At 44.7% G+C, this 19,923-nt stretch overlaps 1 protein-coding gene and 1 long non-coding RNA gene across 2 annotated transcripts in view; one reads left to right on the top strand and one right to left on the bottom strand.

Annotated features, from left to right (window-relative positions):
* Positions 1-6,132: 6,132 nt before the first annotated feature.
* LOC310759518 lies at positions 6,133-7,227 on the top strand. Its single transcript, XR_014546368.1, has 2 exons — positions 6,133-6,257; positions 6,638-7,227. It is a non-coding gene; the product is annotated as an uncharacterized lncRNA (long non-coding RNA).
* Positions 7,228-12,647: 5,420 nt separating this feature from the next.
* The window catches only part of IRS2 (insulin receptor substrate 2), a 7,533-nt gene continuing 257 nt past the window's right edge, over positions 12,648-19,923 (bottom strand). The window contains exons 1-2 of the mRNA XM_083606418.1: positions 16,144-19,923; positions 12,648-14,929 (exon numbers count right to left, since the gene is read on the bottom strand). The exon at positions 16,144-19,923 is cut by the window's right edge and continues 257 nt beyond it. Coding sequence (XP_083462544.1) covers positions 14,925-14,929; positions 16,144-19,603 — 3,465 coding nt within the window. The 5' untranslated portion in view covers positions 19,604-19,923 and the 3' untranslated portion in view covers positions 12,648-14,924. The remainder of the gene's footprint in view (positions 14,930-16,143) is intronic.

The raw sequence follows: 19,923 nt of genomic DNA, 5'->3' as shown, positions 1-19,923 counted from the left end.
ATCAAAACCAGAAGCAGATTTCAAAGGAGAGATATTAAAAATGTTTGCAGAAATTAGGCAAAGTGAAAAGAATTTAGAGGATAAATTGGAACATGTGGACACTAGAATTGAACAGGTTGATTCAAGAATTGGGAAAATGGACCAAAAGATCGAGGAAACAGTAAAAGAACTGAAAGGTCAAATTAAAGAAGTCTCCAAAAGAACACAATCGCTGGAAGAAGGAATGAAGAAAACAAGAGCCGAAATGAAGGACATGAAGCGGGAAGAAGAGAAAATTAAGGCGGGACTTTCAGAGGTAAATAAGTCACAAGAGGAGATATGGGACGCAATTGCGATGAATGAATTGAGGCAACGGGAAGTGAATCTTAGGTTGAGAGCTGTTCCAGAGACTCAAGGTGAAAATATTAGAGAGAAATTAGTAAATGAAATAGCACAATGGCTGGAATTACAAAAGGAAGAAGTGGAGAGAGCTGTACAAAACGTATTTAGGATGAGAGTAAAAACGACAAAATCAAGGAAATTTCCTGGAGATTGCTTGATTACTTTTAAGGACAGAGATATGAGAAATCTAGTACTTCAAAAAAATAGAGAAAAAAGATTGAATATTGATGGGAATTATATAATTATTTTTAAAGACATTCCAGTCAGATTGTTAAAACGAAGAGACCCATATAAACCATTGGTCCAGATCCTCAAGAAGAACAGGATCGAATTTAAATGGGAATTCCCACAGGGGATTTCTTTTGTTTACAAAAGCAAAAGACACAGACTCACCAGTCCAGAGGAAACAGGCAAATTTCAAAGACGATATAAAGAATTGCTGGAAGAAGAGGAAGAAGAAAGAGGAGCAGTGGGTGGAACTGGGCCTCTAGGGGGGAAATTTCTGGAAGAAAAGGATAAGAAGAACGGAGAGATGGATGATGAACAAGAAGAGGAAGATCAAGAAGAGCATAGATTATAAAGAATAATAAAGTTTAAAAAAAAATTAATTTAGGAGAAAATATGGCATTGAAATTTTGGAATTGGAATGTTAATGGGATGAATGATAAGAAAAAACGCAACAAAATTGAACAGTATCTGAGAAAGAAAAATCTGGATATCATCTGTCTTCAAGAAACTCATGTGGCAAGGAAACACAAAAAAATTCTGATCAATAACAGACTAGGAAATGAATTTATCTCTTTAGATAAGGAGAAAAAGAGAGGGGTTGTAATATATGTAAAGAAAAATATTGAAGCTCAACAAATTTTCAAAGACGAAGAAGGAAGAATAATTGCGATACAGATCAAATGGCAAGGCGAAAAATTAATAATTGTCGGGATCTACGCACCCAATGGAAATAAGACTGATTTTTACAGAAATCTGCAGGAAAGACTCTTTGATTACATGGATCAAAAAGTGATATTAATGGGTGATATGAACGGAGTCGTTTCAATGGAAATGGATAGACTGAGAGACAAAGAAGCGAGCAAAGAAGGGAAATTACCAAAGACTTTTTTTTCGATGACGAAAAATTGCAACTTAATTGATGTCTGGAGACTAAGACACCCACTGGAGAAACAGTTTACATTCTATTCGGAACCAAATCAGTCAATGTCAAGAATAGATCAAATCTGGGTCTCGAATGAGCTAACGCCAAGAATTCAACAAATAGAAATACAGCCAAGAGTAATTTCCGATCATAGCCCAATAAAATTGGAAATTAAAAGCTATGAAGAAAGATCATTTAGGTGGAGACTAAATGACTATTTGTTGGATGATCAAAAAATTACACATGAGGCGCGGAAAAAATTGACAGAATTTTTTATGGACAATATGAACAAAGGTACAAAAATGAGCACGGTCTGGGATGCAAGTAAAGCAGTAATGAGAGGGTTCTTCATCCAACAAAATGCGATAAAAAATAAGAACAGAGAGAAAGGAAAAAAGGAAATTTTAAGACAAATAATGGACAATGAACAAAAATTAATCAAGAAACCCAACAATATAAAAATAAAACAAAATATTAAAGCATTACAAACGCAATTTGCAATGATAATCAACAAAGAGGTGGAATGGAATATCAAAAAGCTTAGGCAACGAAACTTTGAATTCGCTAACAAATCAGGAAAATGGCTGGCGTGGCAAATTAAGAAAAGGAAGGAACAAAACACAATTAATAAAATTATTGTGGATGGAGAAGAAATAGAAAATCCCAAAGGTATCAGGAAAGGATTCTTGGACTTTTACAATCATTTGTATAGTAACAGAGAAAGGAACAATACGAAGAAAATAGAAAGATATCTAAAAGAAAAAAAGGTGCAAAAGATCCCGACAGAAAAGAAAGACAGACTGAATGCCCCAATTGAGAATGAGGAAATAACAGAGATTATAAAAGAATTGAAAAAAGGAAAGGCACCAGGACCAGATGGATTTACGTCGAGTTATTACAAAGAACTGAGGCAAGCCCTGATGGTACCAATGAAAGAAGTGATGAACAACATTTTGAAACAACAAGATATTCCGGAAATGTGGAAAGAAGCCTTAATCACACTTATCCCCAAGCAAGACTCAGATTTAACACAAGTGAAGAACTATAGGCCAATCTCATTGCTGAACACAGACTATAAGATCTTCGCAGGAATATTAGCAAAAAGATTAAAAAAGATATTGCAAGAACTTATTCATGAAGATCAGGCAGGTTTCCTTCCAGGCAGACAGATGAAAGACAATGTGCGGAATATAATAAATATTTTGGAGTATCTGGCTGCCAGGAATGAGAAACAAGCTTTATTAATATTTGTAGATGCGGAGAAGGCATTCGATAATATATCATGGGAATTTATGTTAAAAAATTTAGAAATGATGGAAGTGGGGAACGATTTTTACAACGGTATAAGGGCAATTTATGCAGAGCAAAGAGCAAAATTGATTGTAAACAATGTACTGACAGAAGAGTTGAAGATACGGAAAGGAACAAGACAGGGATGTCCTCTTTCGCCATTGTTATTTATAACGGTTCTGGAGGTCCTTATGAGTTCATTAAGAAGAAATGAATTAATAAAAGGGGTAACAGTAGGTCAAAATGAATACAAAGTTAAAGCCTTTGCCGATGACCTGGTAATAACGTTGGAAGATCCTATTAATAGTTTAAATGAGGTCTTAAAGGAGATTGATCAATTTGGTAAGGTAGCCGGGTTTAAATTAAATAAGAAAAAAACCAAAGTACTGGTGAAGAATATGGATCAGACTTTGGTAGAAGAAATGCAAAGAGAAACTGAAATTGAAGTGGCTAAGAAGGTAAAATACTTGGGAATATGGTTAACCACAAAAAATATTGACTTATTCCAAAATAATTATGTACCGGTGTGGAATGGAATTAAGCGAGATTTGGAAGTTTGGAGCAGGATGAAACTTTCCTTCTGGGGTAGAATTTCAACAATTAAAATGAGCGTGCTCCCAAAGATGTTATTTTTGTTCCAGATGATTCCTATAATTAAGGGGACAAAGATCTTCATGGAGTGGCAAAGAATGATTTCAAGATATATCTGGCAGGGCAAAAAGCCAAGAATAAAATTTAAGTTGTTAACTGATGCGAAAGAAAGAGGAGGTTTTGCCCTGCCAGATTTGAAACTATACTATGAAGCGTCTTGTCTTTGTTGGTTAAGGGATTGGATAAAATTAAAAAATACTAAATTGCTAGATTTGGAAGGTCATGATAACAGATTCGGATGGCACGCATATTTATGGTTGGAGAAGAAGAAAAGTCATAAAGGGTTTGTGAATCATATTTTTAGGAGTTCTATATTGGAAATTTGGGATAGGTACAAGAATATACTGGAACCCAAAGTTCCACACTGGTTGTCACCGCTTGAGGTAATGACCGTAAAGAAAATTAATATGAGAGGAAATTGGATTACCTATGGAGACCTGATAACCAGTGGGGGAAGTGTCATTAAAAGGAGAGGAAGAGAGACAGGGAGCATGGGAGACATGAAAGGGGCATCAAGTCCAACCCACTGCAAGGAAGCTCATATGTATTTTAGGGCACTGTTTTGTGAAGTATTCTCTGCTTTCCCCCCATGCTTTTTGAAACTCTTTGTCTAGTGTGATCTCTAATTGCCTCTGTTAATCTAGCCAGTTCAATATAGTCTATTTTTTTATATAAAATATTTATTAAGGTTTTAAGAATTTATATAAAATAGAAAAAACAAACCCAAAAACAAAAACAGTAAAAATACATACAAACCATACAAAACACATACAACAAGTATAATTTCAATCCCTTATATTCATAAAACTTACTTTCCCGACCTCCTCATACCTCCCCTTTCTGTATTCCAATCTCTAATTAATTCAATCCAGCAAATCCTTCCCCTAATTTCTGTATAATTTTTAACCTTTCTTTTCTTAATCACATAATCATTACAGCTTATAACCACTTAATTTCTGAATCAACATCGTTCTAACCTTCAATAATTTTACATTTCCTAAGATAGTCCTTAAATTTCTTCCAATCTTCTTCCGCCGTCTCTTTTCCCTGATCTCGGATTCTGCCGGTCATTTCTGCCAGTCCCATATAGTCTATAACCTTCATCTGCCATTCTTCCATGGTGGGTAGATCTTCTGTCTTCCAATACTTTGCAATGAGTATTCTTGCTGCTGTTGTAGCATACATAAAAAATGTTCTGTCCTTCTTTGACACCAATTGGCCGACCATGCCCAAAAGAAAGGCCTCTGGTTTCTTCAAGAAGGTATATTTAAATACCTTTTTCATTTCATTATAGATCATTTCCCAGAAAGCCTTGATCTTTGGGCATGTCCACCAAAGGTGAAAGAATGTACCTTCAGTCTCTTTACATTTCCAACACTTATTATCAGGCAAGTGGTAAATTTTTGCGAGCTTGACTGGAGTCATGTACCACCTATAAATCATCCAGTTCAATATACTCTAACAGTTTGTCTTGCCATTCCGTTTTTGTTGGCACAGTTTCTTTTTTCCAGTTTTTAGCAATTAGGATCCTTGCCACTCATGTGGCATAGAGGAATATTTTCTGATCTTCTCTTGCTGCGTGTCCATTATGCTGTGTCCATAATGCTGTGTCCATTATCCCTAGTAGAAAAGCTTCTGTATTTTTCATAAAGTTATACTAAAACATTTTTTTAAGCTTGTCATAGTGTTTCCACTTTTTTGGAGCAGGAATTCAGCAGAGCCCATACAGACCTGAGAAATATCAGTGGGACAGGTTTCTTTCAGAAAAACTGAAAGAGGGGGTCCATGTAAAAACAGGCATAGGATATATCAAGCTCAAATTGCAGTGCAAGGAGTAATAAAGTACCGTATTTTTCGCCCTATAGGACGCACCTTTTCCCCTCCAAAAATTAAGGGGAAATGTGTCTGCGTCCTATGGGGCAAATGCAGAGGGGTGCGCACCGACCCCTCTCGCTCTCCAGGCTTCAGGAAGCTATCCGCAAGCCTTGGGAGCCCGCGGGAGTTCCCGCCGGGCTCCCTAGGCTTGCATACATCAGCCTGCAGCTCAAAACCTGGGGAGCGCAGCGGAGTGCACCCCGGGCTTCAGGCAGCTCTCCGCAAGCCTTGGGAGACAGGCGCGACTTCCCACCCTAGGCTTGCGGATAGCAGCCTGCATCCCGAAGCCGGGGGCGTGCTGAGCAGTGCGCCCCGGGCTTCAGGCAGATATCCGCAAGCCTGGGGAGACTGGCGCGACTTCCTGCCGGGCTCCCAAGGCTTGCAGACAGCAGCCTGCAGCCCGAAACCCAGGGAGCGCAGCCTGGGGGGAAAAATAATCCCCCCTTTATCCCCCCCCCCAAACTAGGTGCGCCCTATGGGGTGAAAAATACGGTAGTTTACAGGGAAGTGAGACTACTGTGCCATCATACGACTAACTTAAATGAATGCTATTTCTGTTTATTATTTCTGAATCACTTTCCAAAGAATCCTGTGATGGTCATCAAGTCCAGCTCGCTGCAACCCAGGAATATGCAGGTGTCACAACCTTCTGTTCAAAGGTGATTGAATTTAATTGCTAGATGTTGCACTTTTAAATGACACTTTCATTTAGGTATAGGACACTTTCATTTAGGTATCCACATATTCTCCTGCAGCTGCAAGTTATGCCATGAAGGACACCTTGCAATCAGTTTACTGACTGGAAGCAGAGTTTACTGACTGACTTACAGCCTCCCCAGGAGCATTTCAACAGTCAGGAGCAGGCCTGAAGCCTTCAGGGTGATTGCACATTGCTAATGTTATGTACTGAGTTGAATAGGATCCAAACTGCAGCAGTCTGATTGGTCCTAGAACAATAGGATCCAAAAGGCAGCAGTCTGATTGGTCCTAGAACAATAGGATTCAGAATGCAGCAGTCTGATTGGTCCTAGAACAATGCAGCAGTATGATTGGTTGGCAGGAACCACCCAATCATGCTCCAGATAGAAGTGAATCCACAACTTGATTGGCTTACAGTAGAATTCCGGAATTAGCCAATCATGTGCAGCCCATTGTGTAAATAATGTATATAAAGCAGATACTTTGAGGGGACATTCATTCATTCCTCCTCACCACTATGAGCTGAATAAAGAGCATGAAATCACTTTGCGACTCTGAGTATATTTCAGCTAACAACATTTATACCTCCAGCAAAAGGGGGGGGGGGGAAATGAGGCTCATGAATGTAGAAAGTGCTTTTCTTTAGAGCACCTCTTAACATTGCAAAGTGCTGCAAGTGTCCAAAACTGGTCTGAAGTTGCTGTTTTGTAAATATTATTTCTGCTTTTGAAAATCCTAACAACACAAATGGCTTTTGGGGCTGGCCACTATAGCAGGGGCTGATCCCCATTTATTCTTGTGGCAATGTGTTTTGACTTTACTTGGCTAGTGTGGATAAATCTGGAGGAATTACCTGGTTCCAAAACCACTGATGGAAGCAATGGTTCATCTGAGCAAATTAAATTTTAAGCACATTGCTTGATTAGGCTCACAAAAGCTGTCTAAGGGTTAAATGCAATAGAGATCTCAAGGCAATTACTTGCGAGTTGCTGAGAAATGGGGAAAGGAGACAGGGCCAGAGGGTGTTTCTCCCCAAAATAGAATAAATTAAAAAACCTCTACTGTTAGGGGTTAGGGGGGACGAGACCAAGCCCCAAATGTTCTTTTTAGGCATTTTTAAAGGGCTAATTAATATTCTACAGCCTTTAAACGCTTCTGGGAGGGAAGGTTATTGGTGTTTTTAAAAACTATTTGCAGACATTTCTACCCCGTCTTTTTATCCTGTGAACCGCCAGATAAATCCACTATATAACAATAAAAGACAACACCCTGCGTCGCCGTTAATTCGGTTCTGCCCCCCCCCCAGCCCTTAAAATGAATTTTGACCAAGGGTTCCCCGACCGCGCATGAAGGCCACACATTTCCCCCTCTCAACGAAGCAGGCAAAGGGGCAAAGAGGACTCGCCCTCCGGGGCCAGCGGCTACCCGTGGACCGCGAGCTCCGGCTGGTGGCAAACACGCGGCTCCGTCTTCCTCGGAGAGGAAAGGGTTAGCTAATCCGCCCAGCGATTTGCCCAGATCCGTGAGAAGTTCCGCCTATTGCCGCCGACGTCCCTCTCCCCCCATCTTTCAAAATGGAGGCGCTTCCGGCATCTATTTCCCTGACACAAAATGGCGCCGCTGGCAACAACCGCCATAAATGGAGGCGCTTCCGGATATTAATTCTCTCATCCAAAATAGCTACGGTAACATTATCCGCCCTTTTCCACTTCCGGGCAGCCATTTCCCTCTTCAAAAATGGCACCCGCAGCCTCTCCACATGCAGTCCCCCCCATCCTGGCTATTCTGTTTCCGCCCTTTTTTGCCATTCTTCTTCCATCCTCCGTGCCTCTCCTAAAATGGCTGCAGAGCTCCTGAGCTCCGGCTGCTGACTTTTTCTCCACCTCCTCTTCTCCCTCCCTCCTTCTCCTTCACCTTTTCGGAGCAGGAATTCAGCAGTGCCCATACAAACCTAAGAAATATCAGTGGGACCGATTTCCCCCCCACCCACAAGAACAGAAAGAGGAGCCCCGTGTAAAAACAGGCACAGCATATGTCAAGCTCAAATTGCCATGCAAGAAATAATAAAGTTTCAGAGGGACCACCTCGCCATGTGAGCTAACTTAAAAGAATGCCCCCCACCGTTTATTCTTTCTGAAGCACTTTCCAAAGAATCGTATAATATAGCCGAAAGGGACCCCAAGGGTCATCCAGTCCATCCCGCTGAAAGGCAGAAATATGCAGGTGTCCCTTACACAGAAAAACGTCACAACCTTGTGCTCAAAGGTGATTGAATTTAATTGCTAGATGTTGCACTCTTAAATGGCACTTTAAGGGATATTTAGGTATCCAGTTATGCCACAAGGACACCTTGCAATCCCCTTTAACTGACTGGGAGCAGAGGAAGTGCTGCTTGCTTCCCAGCCACTCGCTCTTAAGCACAGCTACTTGCTCTAACCACTGGACAATGCTTCCCATTAAGTCACTCTAACAATTAGGCAAAGCTTCCCAGTCCCTCGCTGTAACCACTAGGTAATGCTTCCCGGCCACACGCTCTAACCACTAGACATTGCTGCCCAGCCACTTGCTCTAAACACTTGTAAACCTCAACCCTAAACCCTAACCCAACCCCAACTCTAACCCTAGCCCTAAACCGAGCCCTAACTCCTAACCCTAAACCTGTATCCTAGACCCTGAGCCTAACCCTAACCTAATCCTAACCCGCAACCCCTACCCCTTAACCCTAGCCCTAACCGAAACCCAAACATTAAATCCTAAATCCTAACCCTACACCCCTATCCTAGACTCTGACCCCTAACTCTAAATCCTAACCCTAACCGCTAACATTAAACCCTTAAACCCTAGGGGTTGGCAACGTGCGGCCCATGGGCCAGATGCGGTTTTACCGACCCACGAGCTGCCTGCAAACCAAGCCGCCTGCTCGGCAAGTCCCCTGTGCACTGCGCTAAAGCAGCACACCACAGCGCAGGGACTTACCAAGTGGCACTGGAAATGGTGTCTGCGTACGCGCAGATACCAGAAATCAGGTCTGTGCATGTCCAAACACTATTTTCGGCGTTTGGGCATGCGCAGAAGCGATCTCCAGTGCTGTGGACATGCGCAGACACCATTTCCGACATAGCGCTGCGCCAGTCCAGCCCACAGATGATCTCTGTGGGAGTGATCCGGCCCATGGCAGGTGAAGCTTGCCAACCCCTGCCCTAACCTAACCCCAACCCTAAACCGAACCCTAACCCCAAACCCTAAATTGTAAACCCTGATCCAAACCCTAGACCCTGACCCTAACCCTAGACCCTAACCCTAAACCAGGGGGTTAGCAAACTTTTTCAGCATTGGGCCGGTCCACTGTCCCTTAGACCTTGTGGGGGGCCAGCTATATTTTGAAGGGAAAAAATGAACAAATTCCACAACACATTCTACTCATGTAAAAACTGCTGATTCTTGGACCATCTGTGGGCCGGATTTAGAAGACAATTGGGTCAGATCCGGCCCCCAGGCCTTAGTTTGCCTACCAATGCCCGAACCCGAACCCAACCCCGAACCCGAACCCCAACCCTAAATCGTAAACCCTAACCCTTACTGTTTGGGATTAGAGGTGAGACTCAGAGTCTAGGGTAGGGATTTAGGGTTAGGGTTTAGGATTTAGGGGCTGGGGCTAGGGCGAGGGTTAAGGGGTTAGGGGTTAGGGGTTAGGTCTAGTGGTTGGGTTTGGGTAAGGGTTGGGGTCATTTTTAAATGGGGTCAATTTAGGGGCCCTAGCTCCTAAATCCTAACCCTAAATCCCTACCCTAGACTCTGACTCTGACCCCTCACCCCAAACACCTAAGGAGACGCCTAAGGAGGATAAAAAAATGCTCCTGGGTGATTTTAATGCAAGAGTTGTGATGCATTTCGATCTGTGACCTGGGAAAATTGGGAAAGAAGGAATTGGCAACAGCAACCAATTCGGAACCTTACTTTTGACTATATGTGCAGCGCACAACCTTATTATTACCTATAACAAGCACCCTCGGTCGAACCACTGGCACCTCTTTGACTATGTAATTGTCTGAGCTGAAGATTGCCGTGGTGTGCTCATCTATGACGAGTGCTGACAACTGCAGGACAGATCACCGATTAATACATTTCATGATGGCTATCAAGATTATACCTCAACAAAGTCTTCAGGGAAGGAAACCAAGGTGCAAAATGAACACTCAAGCTCTTCAAGATCCTATTAAACGGGATTGCTTCCAAACGACTCTTAAGGACCATCTGCTTTTGGAGTTCCTTGATAACATCGAGGAACACTGGACAATGCTAAAAACATCTATTATTGTAGCCTGTTGGGTACCAAATCAAGGACTGGTTTCATAAGAATGACAGTGAGATTGAAAGGAAGGCCTTTCAGATCTAGCAAAAAGATAGAAACTGTGCCACTAAGGAGAAAAAAAAAACTTCCCCTACATGTTGTTTATTGACCTGACTAAGGCCTTTGACACTGTACATCATAATGCCTTGTAGGTTGTCCTTCTGAAAATTGGCTGCCCATATAAATTTGTGAACATCCTTTGGCTCCTCCGTGATAATATGACAGCAACAATCACAGATAACAATGGCTCTCAAAGCGAACCATTCACAGTGGCCTCAGGTGTTAACAAGGGTTGTGTTTTCATTGCCATGAAAATTGCCACTTCTATTATTTTCATTGCCATGAGAACTCCCCTACGGAGTAGAAATAACATATCAAAAGATGGAAAGCGCTTTGAGTAAGTTGAAAGCAAAGGGTAAGGTTACCATAACTTCCGTCATAGAGCTTTAGTATGCTGATGACAACATAGTGTGTGCATACTCAGAGGATGACCTCCAAACCATCCTCATTACCTTTGCAGAAGTTTACGAATAGCTTGGCCTATTGCTCAACATCCGCAAAACCAAAGTGCTTGCACCAAAAAGCACAAAACAACAAGCACAAAACAACCCCTCTGCAGCACCACAAATGTTGGAAAGTGTGTATCACTTTTCCTACCTGGGCAGTTATCTTTCCACATTGATACCAAAATCCAGCATCACCTGAGCTCTGTGAGTGCAGCTTTCTCCCAACTGAAGTGCAGAGGATCGGGACATTTGCAGGGAAATCAAAATGCTTGTTTACAAAGCTATTGTATGCTTGTGAAACATGGATATGGTGTCTCCAAAAAATGTTACACATCACTTGGGAAGACAGTGTACTGGAAGCAGTAGTGTTAAAGCAATGATTCTTCAACATCAAATTTGTTGGAATGGTCATGTTGTTCAGATGCCTCATTAGTCTTCCAAAGTAACTATTGTATTCCAAACTTAAAAATGGAAAGTGTAATGCACTTTCAACAAAAGAGGTTTAAAGGCAAATATAAAAAGATATATTATAAACACTGACAACTGGGAAACACTGGCCTGTGAGCACTCCAATTAGAGAACAGCCTTTACCAAAGGTGTTATGGATTCTGAAGATGCTCAAACTTAGGAAGAAAGGGAGAAACGTGCTAAGAGGAAGTCATGTTTGGCTAAACCTCACTGTGACCAACTCCCGCCCGGAAACTGTGGAAGGACGTGTGGATCCAGAATTACCAACTCACTGTTAAGACCATGTTCATGGAAGACAATCTTACTTGGCTATGAGTGATTGCCAAAGATGAAGCAGCAGCAGCTCATGAGGCCCTGTAACTCACTTAAAGTAGCTAAAGTAGCCTTATCTTGGGCTACAGTTCCTTCCTTGCATCATCTGTTGTTATCATCAGTTTCCTTTTGAGTGAAGACAGAGACAACGCAGGTATTGAGCAGTTTCACCGTCTGTCACCCATTAGCATTTCTACATCTTCTCCATGTAGAGGACCTACTACTTGCTTGCTACTACAAGCCTGATGTAGAAATGCAGAAAGAAAATAGCCATGTTTCTAAGATTATATGTTATATAATGTGTTATTAATAACTGAGATGGGGACAGAGTGTTGGAGGAGGTGTAAAATTAAGGGATCCTTCCTGCAACAAATTTGCCATATTTTTAGATTCTATCTTTACAGAGATCCACAAAATTACTAGTCAATGCCTACAAAAGGCTCTGTTGAATTTGTTTCTAGATTAAAACTTTAATGTTCACTTTAAACCATTAATTGGATATTTTCTGGTAGTGGCCTGAATGCAGATTAACAGATTTTGGATGGGACTAGAAAGGGCAACTCTTATCACATGGTACCAAAAAGTGGCAGATAAGATAAAAATGTCATGGGGGCAGACAAATTCATGGTGGAATTGTATTGTTATATTACACATATTAGGAATCAAAGCAGTCAAAATATTTTACATGCTGTAGGAAGTCCCCTGATGTCCACATCAGGGGACTTCCTACAGCATGTAAAATATTTTGATTGCTTTGATTCCTAATGGTGTCATATTTTTTCTTTTATTGTATTGGATAATCTGGGCTCAACTTTCTTTGGGTTTGTTCTGTTCTGCATCATAGTTACAGAGGGAGAGAAGAGTTACTTCTGTAAAAAGAAAAGCTATAAAAATAAATTTTAACAAACTATAAAGAATAATTTTATAGACAAGAAATCTCTACAAAGAACAGGTCCTCAAAGAATTTATTCCTTTAATAAATAACATATTTTATTGCATGTTTCTATTAACAAGAGCAGCCAAGGTCAGTAAAGATTAAATACTATTTTAGTTCCATGTATTCTCATCCCTAGCAGCATCACTGATTTACTCCTATATACAGAGTGCACATTGGAAGACAAAGCCAGGTAAGCTAAGTGTTTGTCACAATGGCAAGAAATAATTTAACATATCAATAACTAGAAACAATTACATATCAAAAAAGAAAGCACTGCTTATAACTTTTAGAAATCAAAACCAGGCAAGGTGTACAAAGAACTAATCAATACACACTGCAAAGTTTTAGCAGACTTTTGGTTCCACATTGTAAACTAGGAACATAAATAGTTGCATAAGCTTTTTGTGAAATGTATACTATAGTATATTCAAGCTCCCTTGTTTTAGATGTTGTCTGGCTAAATTCGTTATTGTGGCAATAACATTTTGGTTTCAGCAATTCAGCGTTCCTCATCAGCTTTATAATCAACCATCTTGCTCAGGCAGAAAGGTGGGGTGTTTAGGAGAACAGATATGACTAAAAGTAATCTTTTTTGATACTTCAATCATTTTACTAGCAGAAGCATTATAATATTCCCCTTCCCATGCCCTCAGAGGAAGACTAAATGGGTGGAGATTACATTCAGATATCTCTTATTATACAATCCTCAATCCCAATGCTCAGCATGGAAGCAGTTTGCATTCCATTTAATTGAGCAATAAGACACTGGATGCTTTGTCTACCTCAATAAACATGTAATACATTGTTTCTGGTAACACAGTACAGAAAATTCTCAAGAAAAAAACTTCTTATGACTCAGACAAGAGTTGAAATCATTATAAATTTTTTAAGAGTCTCTTTAAACAAACAGAGGTTAGAAGTAACAAGAGAGTGAAAAATAACCCATCATAGTGCAAGCTTTTGGGGTGACATATATAAAAGAGTGGGATGCGGGTGGCACTGTGGTCTAAACCACTGAGCCTCTTGGGCCTGCTGATCGGAAGGTCGGCGGTTCAAATCCCTGCGATGGGGTGAGCTCCCGTTGCTCTGTCCCAGCTTCTGCCAACCTAGCAATTCGAAAGCATGTCAAAGTGCAGGTACCACTCTGGAGGGAAGGTAAACGGCGTTTCTGTGCACTGCTCTGGTTTCGCCACATGACCCGGTTTTCCACATGACCCGGAAAAACTGTCTGCGGACAAACGCCGGCTCCCTTGGCCAGTAAAACGAGATGAGCACCGCAACACCAGAGTCGTTCGTGACTGGACTTAATGGTCAGAGGTCCTTTACCTTTTTATATAAAAGAGCAGCTATGACACTGTTGGTTTTCACTACGTATACTTGTGAGAATTTCTAGAATAACTTGTTTTTGCCCTCTCCCCAAATTCTTTTAATGAAAATTTTTGTTCCTATAAGAGGTCTTTTAAAATGAAGTGCATTATTATGTTCTGAACATATTCAGTTGGTCCAAAACCAACAAATACACTTCCATTACAGTATTAGCATGTTGATATGGTTTTGGTTACAAGAAATTCAACTAATATCATGATTAGCTGATAAATGAAAGCATACAAACAGAAGACCTTAAGTACTCCTGAAGTAGTTAAAAAACTAAACAGACACAATTATACAACTATGTCACAAGGTAAAGAATATCTTAGTATAGTTTAATTGTATTATGTTCCATTACATATTTTAAAACCATTATAAATATTCTGATAAGAAGCCTAAACTTTAAAGTTAGTTTTGGCTTAAATTTTTCAGTTCCTATCCTGGGCTTTGCCTGCTAACTAAACAGAGGAGCCAGTGGCTAAGATGCAACCAGGCGGCAGCAGGATTCTTGATATGATCATTAAGGCTGATGACAACACTCAGCTCTGAGATAAAAGATATTGCCAGCCATTATACACCAGCATTACAAATCCAGTTTCATTTTTAACTGAGGTAGTGCTGTAGAGGTTTGAAAGGGTGCCAGTAAAAAAACAGATTTTTACTGCTGTAGCAGTTGCAAACACAACCTCCTAACATGCTGAAAAATAAATACAGTCAACTGTGCTGGGGAAAAAAATGGCACTCACTCAGTCAGCCTACTGAAGAGGTCCAAAGTTCTAAAGCATAGTTTATGCAAACAGTGTTGCAAACTCAGTGAATGAGATGGGATAATTCCCCTCCATGAGAACCATGGAACTGAAAAAAGCGTACTGTATTAGGATTTTAAAATGTTTTAAATTTCATCAAGCAGTTTTCATGGCGGTAATACTGGTTTCTTCATTCTGAAAAGAAAGAGAAAGTAAAGGCATCACTAAACTCTAGCCAAATAAAGATGCAGGTGCAGTCAGAGCTCCTTCACTACTCAGTTACAAGTTCAGAATGACCCAGTTCTCTGAGGGCACAGACTACCAACATGGTGCATTACTTTTGCCTGTTACTCTCTTGGTGTGTAAAGGTAAAGGGACCCCTGACCATTAGGTCCAGTCGCAGACGACTCTGGGGTTGTGGCGCTCATCTCGCTTTACTGGCGTACATCTTCTGGGTCATGTGGCCAGCATGCCTAAGCCGCCAAAATTCTGTACAATGTTCCTCAAGCATGAGGACCACATTGCTTCATGGGCTCATCAACTACAGCTCCTAGAACTAGGTAATTAAGTTATTGAAATCTTAATTAAGTTATTAAAATCTTAAAGCACATAAACCCATTTTTAACTTGCCAAATGTGTGGCTTTTTCCTATGCTGGAAGAAGAGGGAAGCTTTGGAACTGACAAGAGCATATTTTAAAGAGTCTATGTTTCCATGCCACTTTGGCATATTTTGTGATTTTAACTGCTGGAGTTCTCTCACCAGAATACTTGCCACAAACTTGGATCTTGCAGCAGCATGTAATACTCTGTAATCCCACATCCTTCTGTTACAGGGGCCACTTCACCTCACTGCTTTAACCCCTTTAAAGTCACCTCATTGGTTTGACCTTTTATCAAAACTAGGCTTTTAGAGGTCAACTCTTCTTAAGTTAGACCTGCAACAAAATACTGCAGCCTAGAACAGAAGCCCTCATAGAGTCGCTTCAGTCCTCTTGGGAAAGCAGGATTTCAGGAGAACCCCCCCCCCCCCCACAAAAGGACTTTCCTACAAACATAGCAGTCTGTAACTATACAGCATGTGAGGGATGTCTGAGAAGCTGCTTTGTAGTTCTTTCCTCCTAGGACAGCCCAGTACAGGGGAGCTATTAGGGACACTCATATTCCTATTTAGTTAGAAGTCCCCCTACTCCCAGGTCAGTGGGCACAGAAATCCTGCCTAAAGGTGTTACTGTAGCAAGAAAGATTGAACTGGAAGAACTCTCATTACAGATTAAAAAAAAAACCTCTGTGAAATGAGACACCAAAGTTTGATCACGTTCAGCAGCTCTGGGCATAATGGTGTTTCAATCCATTATCCACACAAAAAAGAAAAAAAGAAAAAGAAAAAGGTTAAAGTAAGGAAGCTTACCTTTCACTGAAGAGACTTCTTTCAAATTGTGGGTCAAGAAGTCTATACTGGTGTAAGTACCATTGATACTTTCATTACAGGGGTGTCTGCCTTTGTGCTTGCCTTGGCCACCACTTGCCAAATAGTCTCCTTCCAAGACATCAACAGCAATGTGGTTGAGGCCATTCTGGAAGCCAGCTGAGGTCTCCCGGCACATGGGGCTGCTGGTCTGCTCTTCTAACAAGCCATTTTTCCTGAGGGACACATTTTCCACAGAGGCAGAATTGTGTCGCTTGGGACTGTGTGCAAAGGAAGGAGAAACAGGCGTCACTGTAGTATTAGAGGGAAAAGTCTCTGAGCTGTGCCTCCGTCGTCCCTGAGGATCAGCACGGATTACTTTGGCGCCATGATTAGGATCAGGAGGAGGACTGGCAAAGATGAAGGCCTGCACCCCAGAAAGTGTAAGTTGCTTCAATTCAGTAACAGGGCTGCTTACATTAACATTTTCTGGCTTCTGTAAAATGGGCTGGGTTGGGGTGGCTGTTGTAAAAGTTGTCTCCATTTCAACCTTTAGGTAATGTTTGTTAGGTTGCCCAGGGCTGGGGCAGGATCCTGGGATCAACACATCTTCCAAGGATTCCGCAGCTGCTGATTGTGACCCATCAAAGTTGAGGTTCATATAGCTGGGGATGAGGGAATTATTGTGCTCATTTAACCCAGAGCCAAGTGAGGAAGCTGAGCTGCCACAGGCTAGTGAATATCCAATGTGGACATACTCTCCACAGGGACTTTGTGATTCATTTGTAGGGGGTTGCTCATTCATGTAGGGAGTAAGAGAGCTCTCAGTTTGGCTGTAGTAAATGGTTGAAGGCATCATTGTGTGGTTGCAGATAGCAAGGAAGGACTCCCCTTTGGGTGTGAGAGTTAATCTCTCCACAGGTGAGTTCATAAACACATACTGGTCACTGTTCTTTTTCTCACCCAGAGAGTTTGGCTGGCTTTGGCAGGCATGAGATAGTGGGTTATAGAAGTTGCTGGTCTGGCCCCTCAGCCCTTGGCCTGCAAAGCCATCAGGGGAGGGCACAGGTGAGGCAGATCCATAGACAGGAGGCAACAGCAAAGGGGACATGTCAATGTAGTCACCACTGGTCATTCTCCCATCAGGACTCTCCCCAGATAACTTAGTACCCAACATGCGCATGTAGTCACTGTCATCTAGGGAGCTATCACTGCTGATCTTGTGGGAGTGAGGATGCAAAATCTGCTGTGGGGCTGACACACTGGTGGGGCTCATAGACATATAACCACCAGGACCACCTTGCAATGGCAAAACAGCTGCTCCCCCAGAGCTCATGGGCATGTAGCCCTCCTCCCCACTACCACTGCGACCTAGATGTGAGCTGCTACTGCTGCTGGTGGTTCCACCAGAGCCAATGTCCACATCACAGTAGTCCTCAGGGTAAGGAGTATAGGTTCCCCTTGAAGGGGCCCCTGCTGTTGGTAAGGTAGCCCGCATGAGTGTGTACTCATCCAGCGAGGCAGAGGAGAGAAGAGTTGGCATGGGGTGCCGATATGCTGGTGTTGTCAGGGAGTAAGTGCGCTTCCTGGGAACCTTGTCTCCTCCAGCGCTCTCCCATATGTAGGGCCAATAACAAAGGTGTCCCCGCTCCATGGCAATGTAGCCATCCAGCTGCAGGTCAGGAGGAGTCTCAGGTGTGTTGCTGTGGTTACTAGCTGTTGAAGGGTCCATGACTGGACCCAACTCCTCAAAGACCAGGAAGCTAGCAGGATCGCTAGGGGAGCCGGAGGTGCTGCTGCTGGAAGGGTGCTGGGAGAACATGCCTGGCTCCGTAGCCAGCTTTGTCACCAAGGAGGGGGAGCGCAACAAGGCCAGGGAGCGACCGGGCGGCGCAGCTGTCTGGCTCCCGAGCCTGCAGCTGGCTGCCCCAGGCGTGTGCGAGCGGCCGAGCAGGGGCTCTCCAGCGTCGGACCCCGAGGGGCTGCCAGCTAGTGAACCAGCTCTGCCCCCGTCACCCTCACTCGCAGTCCGGCTCCGGTTCCCGCTGCTTCTGCCCGCCACCAGAGTGTCTGTACGCGACCGGCGGAGAAGCCCGGCCTGGCTGGGGGGCAGCGCCGTCAGAGAGGGCGGGTGGTGATGGCGGCGGCCGGGAACCGAAATGGGTCGACTGCACATAGCCGACAATGCTCCACTGGCACCGGACGATGACGAACTGGATGAAGATGACGACGACTGGCTCTTGCTGCGTGGGCGGAACTCGGCGAGCTCCCGCAGCGCCTTCATGGCCTCCAGGATGGTCTCATGGATGTTCTGCGCCACCACCGAGTCGTCCGCCTGCATCCACAGCTCGCCGGGCCCAGTCGAAGCCGAGCGACCAAGCTCCATGAAGAAGAAGCTATCAGAGTGGCCGCAGCGGCGGATGTTCATGAGCTGCAGCGTCACGCAGGGCCGCTGGCAGTTGAGGCGCACCAGCCCCACCGTGCGCGCCGCTAGGCACAGCCGGTGCACGCCGGCGAGGTTGCGGCTCTGCCCGAGGCCCCGGGGCTTCAGCGTCACCTGCCACACCTCGCGGTAAGGCGAGGCCCCGGGCAGAGACGGAGGCTCCTCGCGGGAGGCCGACGGCGGCTGGCGCCCAGGGGAGTCCTGCCCGGCGGGCTGGCTGTCGCGGAGCAGCTCCGTCAGCGCCACGTACCAGGCCTCCTGCTCCGGCTCGCTCTCGGCTGCCAGCGCGAAGTACTCGTCGCGCGTGTACAGAGCCACCAGGTGCTTGTGCTTGGCGTCGGCCCGCTTGTGGATGTTGAGGCAAGAGTCGAGCGCGATGGAGCGCTTGGGCGCCGCCGACTTGCTCCGCCACTTCTTCTCGCTCTCGTAGTACTCCAGCCGGGCGGGCTGAGGCGGCGCTTCGTCCGCGGCGGCTCCGTCGCTGGCGGCGCGGAGCACGAAGAAGCGCCTGTGGCCGTGCTTGTGCTTGCGCAGGTAGCCGCACTTGCGCACGCCCGGCGGCGGCGGCGGCTGCTCGGGCGGCGGCTGCTGCTGCTGCTGGTTGTTGTTGTTGTTGTTGTTGTTGCGGTTGAGGCCGCCTTGCGGGCGGGCGGGAAGCTCCGCCGCGGGGGGACTCGCCATCCCCTCTCCCGCTCCGGGGCGGCGATTCCGAGCAGCGCTTGTGCGAGGCCCGCAGCTCGCGCGTCCCCCACCCCGGCGCCCCCGGCCGCTTCGGGTCTCCGCTGTGGCCCGCGCTTGCTCGCTCGCTCTGGCCAGCCGCTCAGTCCGTTCGGTGCTGCGCGCGCTCCTCGCCGGAGGACCAGAGATGCAGCGGCGGCAGCAGCAGCAGCAGCAGCAGGGAACTTCTCGCGCTCCGCTCTCCTCTGCCAACAGCAAAACAACACGTGACGCGCCCGGGTTACCCAGAAGCTCACGTAGGAGAAGGGGCGTTGCGGAGAGAAGCCGCCCAGGTCCTTTCATCAGCCCGCACCCCGCGTAAAAGACAGCGCGCTCCACCAATGGATTGCAGGGCGAGAGCTCCCCTCCAGGCTGCGAGGCTGCGATTGGGTTTCCAGCCGGCCTCTCTGGCCCGCTCGCCTGTTTAGTCCTGCGCCTTCCCACTGCCTGCCGCCGGGCGACGATGTCTCTTGGTCTCCCTCTGAAGCAACAAATCCTCGTCTAGCGAGCGAGCGAGCGAGCGAGCGCCCTTCCCCTGCCGGAGTGGGCCTCCTTGCCCGCCCGTCGGGCCCGAGGTCCTCAGACCTTCGTGCCGTGACTTCCCCGGCGCTTCGGTAATTCGG

This window comes from Podarcis filfolensis (assembly GCF_964270895.1).
Source record: "Podarcis filfolensis genome assembly, chromosome: 3".
Classification (NCBI taxonomy): domain Eukaryota; kingdom Metazoa; phylum Chordata; class Lepidosauria; order Squamata; family Lacertidae; genus Podarcis; species Podarcis filfolensis.
This window is presented reverse-complemented; position numbering and strand designations above follow the sequence as displayed.